The sequence below is a fragment of the Montipora foliosa genome, chromosome 1 (genome assembly GCF_036669935.1).
Source record: "Montipora foliosa isolate CH-2021 chromosome 1, ASM3666993v2, whole genome shotgun sequence".
NCBI classification, from domain to species: domain Eukaryota; kingdom Metazoa; phylum Cnidaria; class Anthozoa; order Scleractinia; family Acroporidae; genus Montipora; species Montipora foliosa.
Genome location: NC_090869.1, coordinates 66,212,569 through 66,225,068, shown reverse-complemented (window position 1 = coordinate 66,225,068; position 12,500 = coordinate 66,212,569). Strand labels below are relative to the sequence as shown.

General features: G+C 40.1%; 2 protein-coding genes across 2 annotated transcripts in view; one reads left to right on the top strand and one right to left on the bottom strand.

Moving 5' to 3' along the window:
• Window positions 1–1,414, bottom strand: part of LOC138005503 (alpha-2-macroglobulin receptor-associated protein-like) — a 6,811-nt gene extending 5,397 nt beyond the window's left edge. Inside the window, exon 1 of the mRNA XM_068851723.1 lies at window positions 935–1,414. Coding sequence (XP_068707824.1) covers window positions 935–1,343 — 409 coding nt within the window. The 5' untranslated portion in view covers window positions 1,344–1,414. The remainder of the gene's footprint in view (window positions 1–934) is intronic.
• Window positions 1,415–3,099: 1,685 nt separating this feature from the next.
• LOC138005475 (follistatin-related protein 5-like) lies at window positions 3,100–11,726 on the top strand. The gene is made up of 7 exons (XM_068851699.1): window positions 3,100–3,515; window positions 5,204–5,252; window positions 5,987–6,217; window positions 6,998–7,291; window positions 7,442–7,741; window positions 9,229–9,523; window positions 10,169–11,726. Exons 1-7 carry the CDS (start codon window positions 3,432–3,434, stop codon window positions 11,094–11,096), a joined length of 2,181 nt encoding a protein of 726 aa, XP_068707800.1. The 5' UTR covers window positions 3,100–3,431; the 3' UTR covers window positions 11,097–11,726.
• The last annotated feature ends 774 nt before the right edge of the window (window positions 11,727–12,500 follow it).

Here is a 12,500-nt window from a genome sequence, read left to right as displayed (position 1 = left end):
CTTACGGACACCTCTCTAATACAAAAATAACCTCTATAATACGGACAACGGACACAAAATCTCTGCCCCAGAGAGAAAATTCATACAAACTTAACCTCTTTATTACGGACACTCCAATGATGAAAGTTCTTATTCAACACCATTCCCTGTTTGCCGTTACATATCAGTGTGTAATCAATTGTCTCATTGTTCATACGATAACAGTATGAAATTTTCCTTAGAGCACAGCCTTGAAATGAGGAATAAGCACTCTTTAGGCCTTGTGTCAACCAATTCACACCTCAAACACCCTCGGAGTAAAAATAATTAATCATCTTGGGCCAGTTGTTCAAACGATGGATTGCACTATCCACTGGATAAATCACTATCTAGTGGATAGTGATTTATCCGGAGGATAGCGCTATCCATCGTTTGAACAACTGGGGCCTAGTGTTAGAGTAAAATCTATTAAATTTCACTCTCGGGGTCAATGGGTAAATTCAGATGCGTTACCATGGCAACAGCCTGCAGAGCACTTAAGCCATCAAAAATATAATTTTTCGTGGTAGTACTTATCTGTAGCAGAAGTGGAAGTATGAGTGCTTCAAAACTGTGTTAAGTCACCTTAAGAGTCAAGTGTATTTTTGCGTTGGGGCACAGTTTGGGCTCACGCTGTAGGTTGTTTTTTGCGGAGGGGAAAACGGGACTATCTGGAGAAAAACCTCTCAGGGCAGAGTGGATAACTCACAATCTCAACCTACACGGAAATTGAACCCGGACCATGTGGGACGAGAGAACAAAATAATATGTGGCACGGGGTTTTGTTCTGCATTATGAAAATGCAATGGCGGAGGTAAAAAAAAAAACATTTGTACCACCCTACACAACTGTTTAGGAATATATTTTAATTTCGGTGTCTACAAAATTATAAGCAAATATAAAAACAGCAACAAACCTTGTGCAGATTCCCAGAGTTCGCTCAAGCGTTTATCATTAAAAACGCCTTGTCCCTCGGTTCCGGCGCGCTTGTCTCTTATATCATTGCCCATATCATCGAAATGATCTTCCAGGTGAAACTGTTGAAGCACACGGGAAAACTTCATTCGAAGCATTGATTCCATTTCACCATCTTCGTCACCACCGGAGGCTTTCACTTCTTTCCAACGAATTTCCGCTCGGTCTTGCATCTCGAGAACATGGCGAAAGTCTTGCAACTTCTGTTGCGACATCTTGTTTTGAGCTTTCCTCCAGATCATGTTCAGCTTCGCCATACGAAATGGGTTCTCTTCATCGGCCTTACGGCCATTGCTTGGGATTAATACCAGAGATATGATGAATAACAGCAGAAAAATCTTAGAACACATTGTTTTCGATGGATCTTCGAAGAGAATGGCACTGTCTGCATGAAAACCTGGTTACCTAAGTCATCACGCGTGTCTTCTCGCGAACTTTCAGCTCATCACGCAATATTTCCCGGAAGAGCGATTGCGTAACCAACCAATTATACATTGTCTGCGTAGAAGCGCAACCAAAACGCAACGAAACGTCACGCTTAGTGAGTAAAAAGAACATCTTTGCACACTCTTTCCTATTACTTTGTGACGCATTGCTATACCACTTTCACTTTAGGGGTAGGTGGTCCAAATTTTTTGTTGTTGTAACGACTCGAAGGAAAAACTTTACGTGATGTTTTTCATTGCCAAAATTTTCGAAATAATGGCGGGTACGTAGACTCTAGTATTTCTGTTCATCGAGCAAATTACTGTAACTGCACAGATTTCTGCTTCATTAGAACCCATTTCAAGTCCATGATCAAAATATAGTGTCGTATATATACGTAAAGTCAGCGATGCTGCCTACCATGTTTTGTCACGCATCTGTCGATTACGTGACGAAACACGTGTGACACACAAAAGTTGTCTGAGAGAGACTCCCCTAAGCCTAGTTTTCATATGTCGGGAAAAATCCCAGACGATCGGGGATTTTCGCAGTTTCCCGACCGTCCCAGATTTTACCGAGTATCGGAAAATCAACAAACGCTTGTCCCAGATTCTCCCAATGGTGACTTTCGCAGAAAGTGGAAAGCGCGCCAAAAACTGAAAACTTGCAATGTAGAACCATCGCCGACGTCTCCCTCGTCGCCGACGTCGCCGACAATCGCAAAAATATGGGACACGTCGCGAAAATAGAAACGCTTCCTATTTTCCCGATTTGTCCCCGACCATCCCAGATTATCGGGGATGTCTACGATTTATGGTTTTCATTAGTCGGCAAAGTCTGGGACGGTCGGGAAACTGCGAAATCCCCAATCGTCTGGGATTTTCCCGACATATGAAAACTTGGCTTTAATCTTCCCCGCCAAGCGGAAGAGGTACAGAAGACTTACAGAGTAAGGGCTTCTCACTTCCATAGATGCCCAGTCATCATTGACCATCATTACGTACCAGATCAACTTTTTAAATTGAATATCTCGATTTCGTATGTTGTCAAGAACTGATACGGTTAATTGGTTTACAAGAATAGATTTAAAATGTCGGCGTTTGGGGCTTTGCTTGAAGTGATCGAATAATATAAAAAACGACACACATCTGCTTTGGACTATTTCATACAAGCATCAACCGGCTTACACAGCGGAGTCAGCGATGGCTCAAATCGTCACGGAACTCAAGTGGACTTAATTGAGCCAACAGGGTTATCTGGATTGTAGTAGTTGTACTGTTTTAAATATTTCATAAACGGGAGTCCGGATGAGACAAGATAATTAACATGCTTATGTGCTTGCAATTTCCTCCAAATTTCCTTCGCAGTAATAATAATTAAATATTTTTATTTCTTATATAATTTATTTCATAATAGATATGGCGCATTTGAATATACTCTTAGAGATATTTGCGCCTAGAACTGCTTAATTTCCCTTTTTCTCTGATGAAATTCACACCATTTAACCAACCGAAACATTCAGTAATGAGAAAACAGCCTTTCCAATACCAATAATTTCAAAAGAGAGTGATATGAAAAATTATCTTGCTTGCTCTTGTGATTGGCTGGGAAGTTCCATTATTAAGAAAAGTCAATTATATTTGTTTTGTCTTTATGACATGATGGGCATTTGGCCAAGTGCCCTGAATTATGCAAAAATATTGAAAAATTCTCTGAAACGTGATTTTAGCAACGCGTACTAAAGTTGTAGCGCTGCTGAAATCAAATCAGCGCGTTTTGTCGGATTCGAGACTGTTTTGATAGTCTCACGATATTTTGCGTCTGTTGGCATACTGAAAAGACACTCTTTGGTTTGTGGCAATCTGGTATGCTGGTACTGACTTGTCATTTGAATTCTTTGTTGTCGGTTTAAGGCAACATTCCGCGTTCCCCGACTAACAGCAATCGAGCGCGTTCTTAACGCAGCGCGTGATCTCCAGCTGTGTTTTCGGCCAAAGGGCTGTGTGTTGTCAATGCTCTGTGAACTAGCTCCGCCAAAAATGAAGACCACAACCTTGGCTTTCATAATCTTTACATTCGTCTTTCTACGCCCACTGGTAAGTCATAGTTTTACAAGTCATACCATGGATACGTTTTCTGCTATAAAACACACCGTTTTGAAGCGTGCGTTTAGAATCTCGAAAACAGTTTGCCGCGGTCCTATTTATTTTTGTTGTAGAATTCTCAACAGTTGATCTGATATGATCTGCTGTTCCTTTACGAATGGCCAAGAAAGAGCTTAGCAAAAGACGCGCTTTAAGGCTATTGATATTTAAGGAATAGATGGCAATGTCATACATCACTCTGATTAACATAAAAACTTATTTTGCCGGACTGATTTAGCTTTCACTTTAATACACGCAGAAAATAAATTTACTTAAGGGCAAGTTTTGCGTATTTGATTTATCTTTGCGAAGGATAACCCTCATTAATTGTTCATGATTTTCATGAAAAGATGTTTGTAATAAGAAGACAATTGTCTTGACACTAGAGGTTAAAGCCAAAGGAATCCAGCGTGTTGTGTGAATGTTTGTTTTGTTCAAGCCAATTCTATGACCAAAGACAGCAAGAGCATCACTTTTGTCTCCGCTTATAAGACATATTCTCTAAAACAGAACAAAATGTCTCTTTTTCACCTTAATGAAGAGATGATTTTTGTTTTATTACATACCGATACGAGAAGTTTGCACGAGTAGAAGCTTTCTGAATTCCCTTCTCTTGCAATCATAAATAATTCATTGGAATTCATCGTCAAAACTGTAGAAGAGGAATTGATTGTAATGTTAGGAAACATCAGCTTTTTTTCATGTAAGCTAAGAAAACAAAAGAGGAAAGAAATCGTTCTCATCGAGGAGTTGTTTATGAAATATAAGGTCTTGGGTCAGTTTCTGTGGTCAAAAACCTGTAAATCAGAATAATTATTTGATTTCCTTAATGTAAATAGTATTTTCATATTTTTTTAAATACAACCACACTTTTGAGTTTAAGGAATATGTTTCGATGTTTCAAACATCATCTGAAACATGGAAACATGTTCCTTAAACTCAAAAGTGTGGTTGCATTTTTAAAAATCTTAGTAACGCTTGTGCTATCAAGACCATTTTGAAATAGTATTTTAAACAAAACTGCAGTTACCACTAGTACTTCTCGATGTCTTCTATTGTCCCATAGGTTTATTGCGAAAAAAAAAACATTTTGTGAATTGTATTGTACAATTAAAAGGCATTCATCAAAAATGACTATCGTTATTTCACGTTTTTCCAGGCAAGAAAAGAAAAATGTAAACTACTGGGAATTCGAGCTTCCAAGCCCACTGTGCGTGCTTGTTCAGAGCAGAAATCCTTTTAGTTTGCAAAGTAGCTATTCGTGCGGGGCCCGTAGACCGACCTATGTTTGTTTTTCAGTCATACGGGAGTCTACTTAGAATGATTATTACAGGTTCAATAACACTCGGAAAGTCTTACCTCGTCTTCAATTCGTCTATACATGTATGGAGTTCAGCTATCAAACAACGGCATTCATTCTAAGAAGACTCCCATATGAATGGCAAATATAGGTCGGCGTACGGGGCCCGTACGAATAACCACTGCCCTTGTTTTATTTAGTCGTGGATTGAGACAAATTTCCAATTGCAGTTAATTTAATCTTGTTCCCCTAGTTTTGTTTTCCATTTTATAATTAACTGAAAACGAACAAGCGAGGTTCGAATTCGCCTTAAAATTCATTTTCTTTTTCTTTTAATCAGGTTCTTGGAGGTTCGAACGAACGGAAGATGAACTTAGCAAAGAATAAAAGTGAGCATTTCTTTGATGCGAGTCTGGACGCGATTCCACTTGACTCGACTTAATGGGGCAAAATTTTTGGGCCGATTTTGGTTCAGTACTGTACTAAATAATTAGGGGAGGGAGGAAGGGGCTTTGTCCCATCTCCAACCCCCAACCTGGAGGGTCAGGGTTTACAGTCAGGGTGGCCATACACTATATCCTGTTGTTAATAAAGGCATCAGTTATTCGCCTTTATGCCCTTGTTACTGAGATTCATGTATCAGGAATGCGCTATCAGGGTTATGACAAGGGCATGTGATAACTAACTTTTTGCAGCACGACTGGCTGCCCCATTACAACCCACCGGGACCCGTTGTCGCTCCTCAACCCTTGCATGATATGTAACCCATAATTAAATGAAGTAAAGGTACATTTCGCCGTTAGCTTCAAAGGTCATTGGCATGTTCTACAAAAAAATATATGAAGTGCCGGTTATAAATTAGGTAGATTTATGCCAGGTTTAAGGTTCCTTTGCTATCCTAAAAGTGACCCTGATTGATAGGTTGGCAAATTTATTGATTGACTGTTTGATTTATTGATTTATTGAATCTTTTATGAGCTGCCACTGCCTGGCTTTCTGATTTACTGTTAAAGAAACTAAAAGCAAGCTAAGTCAAGCGCACTGATCGTATTACGTCTTATAACTTCTCAAGCCACTGAAAACGGTCTAATGTCCCCTTTTCAAAGAATATTTTCACTTTCAGAATGCTCGCTGTTATGCCCTCCTGGCCGAGAGTGCCATATCCAGTCAGATGGTAAAACTAAATGTGTTTGTTTGGCGCGGTGCAAGAAGAGATTTCACCCGGTTTGTGGATCAGACGGAAACCTATACGACAGCCATTGTGAACTTCACAGGACTGCTTGTCTCAGTGGAGAAAAGATCAGCATCGACTTCAAAATGATGAACTGCTTGAAAACTAAACATAGCATCGATGGTATGATATGTAATAATAATAATAACAATGAACTTTACTTAAGTGTTAACTGTACGCTGTAGTACTATTTCCGTTCCGTTTAGCTCCGTTTATTGTAGAATTTCATTATGTGATACAATTTCAATCTGCACTGCTCGCAGTTAGCAATAGCTAGTCGAGGAGAGCAGTGGTTACATGTGTATAAAAGAGAGAACAAGTAGAGAAAGCTACGGTATTCAATTGTGTTTTACAAACAATACATTGTAGATCGAACAGGTATACAAATAACTAGTGTACAGAGTATAGGGTCAACTAAAATAAGAAAATATCAGCTAAAATCAAATCAATACAAAGTGCAAATATGAAAAGCCAAAGTACTAATATATTTTTGTTATTACGCAAATCGCGGGTTGGTTTTTTTAAGAAAAGGTGAAAACGGGAGTAAAACTTCTCGGAGCTGAGTAGAGAACCAACAAACTGGACCTACGTTTGACGCCAAGTCTGGGAATCGAATCCGGACCAAATTGGTGGGAGGCGAGTGCTCTCACAACTGCGCCATCCCTGCGCCCTTATATTCTTAGAGCGGCTTATAAATTCGGGGTCGGAATGAATACCGCCATCTTTACTATGCTCGGTGATTGGCTAAAACATCTGGCGCGACATTCTCAGCGAGTCTTTGCCTTGGCTGATATGATTGCTTTGCGTCATAACTAGCTTGTTTGATAATTTGGCTTTGTTACGATAAGGCAAAGCAATTACTTACTAAATTTAATTAGTTTTAAAATGCAATTTTCTTGACAGGTTGCCATGATCATAAGCTGTACAAAATGAAGCAGCTTATTTTGGCCATGTGTCATAAGAAAAAACACAAGGAGGTGACGTCAGCAAGTGTGATTGACGAACTCTACTTGCGGTATAACAGAGACGGCGATCACAGAGTCAGCGGTTTTGAATTAAAAAAACTGATCACTGACTACGTCATATATCCCAGCATCAAAGAACTCGCCGAAGTTTGCCACGCGACGAAATGGTTGAAATCGGGAGATCAAGACGAAAATGGGTACCTCTCGAAAGCCGAATTTTTACAAAGTTTTGGTAAGGTACACTAGGTTGTTATTAATTTAGTGCCCTTAGCTTATCGTTCATTGCTTTTTGAAGGTTTTCCCCATCTATTTTGAGAAAGGAAAGCAAAAAATTTTAGGTTCTTCTTTCGAGAAGGATATAAGAACTGTTTTGTTTTTGCAGCCAGTAAACCCGAAGTTGACATTTTCCAAGACGAAAAACAATCACTACCTGGTTCCAGTCTTACTCTCCAATGCCAAGTGCGTGGTTACCCAGTTTCCTCAGTCACGTGGTTTAAGGATCAGATGAGGTTAAAAAAGAATGGTCGCGTTTCAATGTCCCCTGAGGGACGGCTCTCCATAAAGGACCTCGGAGCTGGAGACAATGGTGTGTACACATGCGAGGCCATAAATGACTTGGGCCTTGACCGGAAACAAGTAGAGATAAAGGTTGTGGAACCCGTAGCTCAGATTCCAGTGAAAGGTGAGGATCTTCAATTTGCAATACCATGATAGGTGGAGTTACAGTTGTGTAGTGATAAACGCGCCGGACTTCCGCCCCCTAGGTCGTTCATTCGAGGCTTTGCCCATCCAGCATGCGAGCGCATATCAATTCATTCATCGTTTAAAAACTGCTTAAGTTAAACGAACTAACGCGTATTCCGTCAAAAGAATAAGGTAAACTTGGTCGACATTCTCAAGAATCAACAGCCACACAAACGTCAGTGAATACAGAGAAGTGCCAATTTACAAGTGCGCTGGTGGCGTGCACCAAGTGTTGAGTTCCTGAAAGGAGCGAATTGGTGGTTGTCGCGTTTACATTGCATAGATCAACAAAATCTATAGCCCGCGTAGGTGGTGTTAATGCCGGCGCGGAGAATGGGAAGGGGCGTTGTGAAATACAGTATTTCATAGCGCCCCTTCCCATTCTCCGCGCGGCCTCGCCGCTCGTTAATTTGCCTCTGGTGCCAACAATATCGCCAGCTGCGCAGACTATAAAATATACCACCCCTCTTAGTATTCTGTTTCAGAGACGAAACTCTTTGTATTCACTCGGGGGCGATAATAAACTTGCACTCCCAGAACCATGAACAGAAACGCTGAAAAGTTCAAAATTCTCCCGGGGCCGTGCACGGCAGTACAGTCTGGAACCCTTTGGACGATTCAATTATTTAAAGAGAATTCAATAGCTTTAAAAGTAAAAAGGCTTTTAAATGATCATACTCTTTTGAAACACCTATCAAGCCTGGCGGATGATTATGGTTTTATCTTTGACGTCAACAATGACGGAATCTACTTTTTAAGTCAGAGATTCAGTTCAGTTTTTCCTATGTACTTTAAGGAACGTATTTTAATGTTTCAATTTATCAGCTCTTAAATCCAGATTCAAACCTTCAGGCCTGGGTTGCTCGAAGCATGGTTAATGCTAACCAGCGTTAAATACCATGGAAACTTATAGGTTTTGATACCTCTCAGAGCGGTTTTCAATTAAGTGCCGAAAGTAATTAGATAATTACTTTGGTTTATGATTACTTCACTCAGTGACTGGTCCAAATTTCTCGCGCTGAGTTTCCCAACCAATCAGAAGTGAAACCAAAACCAATCGTGGCTCGCGCGTGCACATTTTCCCGCGCTTTGTGTCGGCTACTTGTAATTACTTCGAGTTTTGATTGGTTTACTGGATTGTCTCCTTCCTTTTTGATTGGCCAAAGTAATTACTTTGGTTTTGGTTTTACGACACTCAATTGAAACTCGCTCTAACCAACGGTTAGCGCTAACCAGGCTTCGAGCAATCGGCCCCAGTTCTTTATTTTACAACACGGTCTCGTCAGTTTATCATCTGCTTACATTTTCCCTGCCACCGTGTATAAATAAATGCCATCGGTTGATTGATTGAGTTTTGCCACCAATGTTTGTTTCTACTGATGCACCGGAAGATTCATTCACATCTTTTAACTGTTTATGTTCAAGGCGGAGAGGCGTTTTACGCTTTTGCAAACGATGGTGTCTACGTCATTAATCCGGAGAACTTGTCCGCTGTCAGTCACATCCCAGCTGATGACGTCATAAATGGTACTCAATCAACCATATGCACAAGAGGTCGAGACAGAGCTTGTAACTGGGGTGGTGCTGTGAACATCAACTCCAAACACCTCTACGTTGCGGACTTTCTGGGTCAAAGGGTGCTCGTGTTAGACGTAGCGGCTCAAAAGTTTGTCCAGGAAGTTAAGATAGATGACTATCCCTACCAGCTAAAATATTTTAGGTGAGAGCCTGATTTTGTGTCGGGAATTTTTCAAAATTCGAAATGGTTGGGGAAATTACAAGGCAAAAATCCTCTCAATTTTTCTTTGCTACGAGTTCTCGTGTTTTTCATGTGTTGTTTCTCTTTTGCCTAAAGAAGGGATGCATGTACGCATGAAAAGTTATGTTTAATGGAAGAGGTCAATAACCAGTTCATCATGTTTCACTGACTCACCGAAGGAATTTGAGGTCTCCTATCTTTTATTAACAAAAGCAGAGAATACTTTTTTCCCCGGCTTTCTTGTTTTTGCTGTGGGTTGCAGTTAGCACATCTCATCTGTCTTTAACTATTCCTTTTCTCACGCGACCATTCAGCCTTTTTATTTAAATTTGCTACTGGTTGTCAGAAATTACGCAACGAAATGCTACGAACACTTTCATTATTTGTTTTTTTTTTGGTTCAAAGTCTGTAACGGTAGCATCATTCTTAGTTATTTTAAAAGACCCTAGGAAATAGTATCAACGTGTATTAAAGGTGATTGTAATGTTGTACATTTTTACAGAAAAGAGAGATTAAGAAATAGTCTCTCGCTTCACAAAATGCATAATAATTACGAACCCATTTTCCCTCACTGTAGTCCTAATTTTCCATTTCCCTTTTTTAAAGATCTTTGGATGCTGTGTGGGTTTTGTCTTGGGCAGACAAATCGCTGGAAACTCTCACTGAGGATGAAGACGACAACGGGACAGTATTTGTGATTCCAGAAGCCAGCAAAATGACAGAGCATACGTCAATCAAAGTTCAAACAATGGATGACAACTCACAGTCCGTGCATGGCTTTTTTGCAGCGGAAAACTGCGAACTAATAGGCGCAGAAACAGCAAAAACAAACTATGGCTACGTGACTCATATTTTTGAAACAGGGTTCCATGAGGTGGACCTGTCTACAATGGAATTTTCCAAGTTTTATAACCTGAGCGAATACCAATGCCATGGAACATTTGGTTTGGCAGTATCTGAAAGTCGAAATCTTGCTTTCGTACAGTGCTACACGAATGAGGACCGCGACACCAAAGCACAACTAGTGATTGATTTAAAAGAAGATCAGTTACAAGCAATGAGTGAATACAACTTCGGAACTTCGTTTGCGTCGCCTGACGGCCGTTTTGTAATAACATTAAACTATTACGCGATTTTGACCCAGTACATTGACCCCGCAGGCCAACTATTCTTGTTTCAAGAAATCGAGTCAAACCTGTTACTCAGCCAGCTCGCTTTTTACCGTCGTGACGCGGGCTATGATTTATATGTTACTTCTAGAGACCAATCAGCGATCATTGTTCTTCACGTGGATCAAAGAGGTATAAAAATACTCAAGTTTATCTCGGATGTGGGAAAGCCCCAACAGGAAGACTGGGTCCACACTCAACGTCCCATTGTGATTGGTTGCGGCTCGGATGCTCGTTATTTAGCAACGGCTGCGACAGGCGAGAACACAGTTGTTATTCTGGACGCTGAACGCCGTGAGATGGTTGGAAAAGTCGAAGGAATTAAAGGCGCTCGTGCAATTGTGTGGTTAGGACACGAGGAATGATAGAAGGCAACTAAAGTCCTAAATGCTTCTCTTGTCTTCAGTGCAACCATTTTCTGACAAAAAGCTATAATTTTTTTTTTAGATTTATTGTTCAATTTAATTTTGTACTGATTAGATTTTTAAAAATTTTTATAATAAGTGTGCAGTAAAGACAGTTAAGCCTTATCATGTGAGGTTCTGCACAGATATTGATTGAAAAAAATTTAGAAACCCTAAATGGATTTCCCTTCTTGGTGGTTGTAGAAAACTGACATCGGCGACGAAAGAGAATAGAGCAAATAACACTGGACAGGCTTCTTCCTTCGCATTCTTATGTGTTTATGTTAATTAGACCTACTGGACTCACTTTGAAACAAATATTCTTTTGAAATTTGCTCATCGTAGCGAGGCTCGAAAGGCTTATTAGCATTGAAACAGAAGAATATTTTATTTGGCCGCCATTATGAATGAGTTCTATATTGTAGGTTCAAGGTTTTTTGATGAGAACTAATCCCGAGAGATTCAGTAGTTTGGGGGCCCGAGACGTCATTCGGAAATCAAGGATAAGTTATTACGCTGGAACAGAGGGGGGAGGGGCGTGGGAGGGTTTCATAATAAAAGTAAAAAGTAGAGCTGATACTTGCAGAGAAGTACACTGAGTTTATTTTAGAGCATATAGGTGTGAACATTCCATTTAAAAACCAGCATATGAATTTGTTTGTGTAAGATTGCAGTTTCCATTTCCCATATGCTTGTCACTTCATCGAGAGTGCCTGTCGTTCAAGCAGAAACCCTGTGAACAAAGATTTTGTTGGACTTATAAGTTTATTTTCATGTCGTATCGGGAGAAGAAAAAGGTCAAAAGGCAAGAGCTCATGATCAGGAGCGAAAAACAGCATTTTAGTATAATTACATAGCTGGTTATTGAAAATTTTCCTGCGCAGATTGGTTGCATTTGAGGTGATTATTACTCGATAATCACCTAAGAGGTTTTTCAAAATGGCCTCAAGCCGTTTTGTTGAGGTGACAGACGAAGAAATTAATTCTTTTAAAGAAAATGCATATTTTTCAAATAATCACCCATGTCATCATACTAAAACGATTATTCACCTCAGGCCGGTGAAAATCGGTAAACAAAAACTTCACTTCGTCTCGGTTTTTATTGACCCAGCCTTCGGTGAATAATTAACAGTTAGACCCGTAGCCCGCAAGGGCTACGGGTCAATAGCCCATGAGGCGAAGCCGAATGGGCTATTGACCCGTGGCCCTTGAGGGCGAAGGGTCTAATTGTTTTAGTATCACCCAACCAGTCAGACAGAAAAGGCAATAATAAAGTTAGCAAATGCAAGTTGAAGAGATATTTATTTGGGAATAAAACGAAAGAAAGCGTCACGCTTTTTGCTATTCGAGGACTATTACTGATAG

Bases quoted from the DNA above. Each gene is read 5' to 3' on its own strand.
- LOC138005475 (XM_068851699.1), top strand. From the start codon at position 3,432: ATGCTCTGTGAACTAGCTCCGCCAAAAATGAAGACCACAACCTTGGCT. The intron at 3,516-5,203 runs GTAAGTCATAGT...TCTTTTAATCAG, and splicing joins TCGTCTTTCTACGCCCACTG to GTTCTTGGAGGTTCGAACGA. The intron at 5,253-5,986 runs GTGAGCATTTCT...TTTCACTTTCAG, and splicing joins GAACTTAGCAAAGAATAAAA to AATGCTCGCTGTTATGCCCT.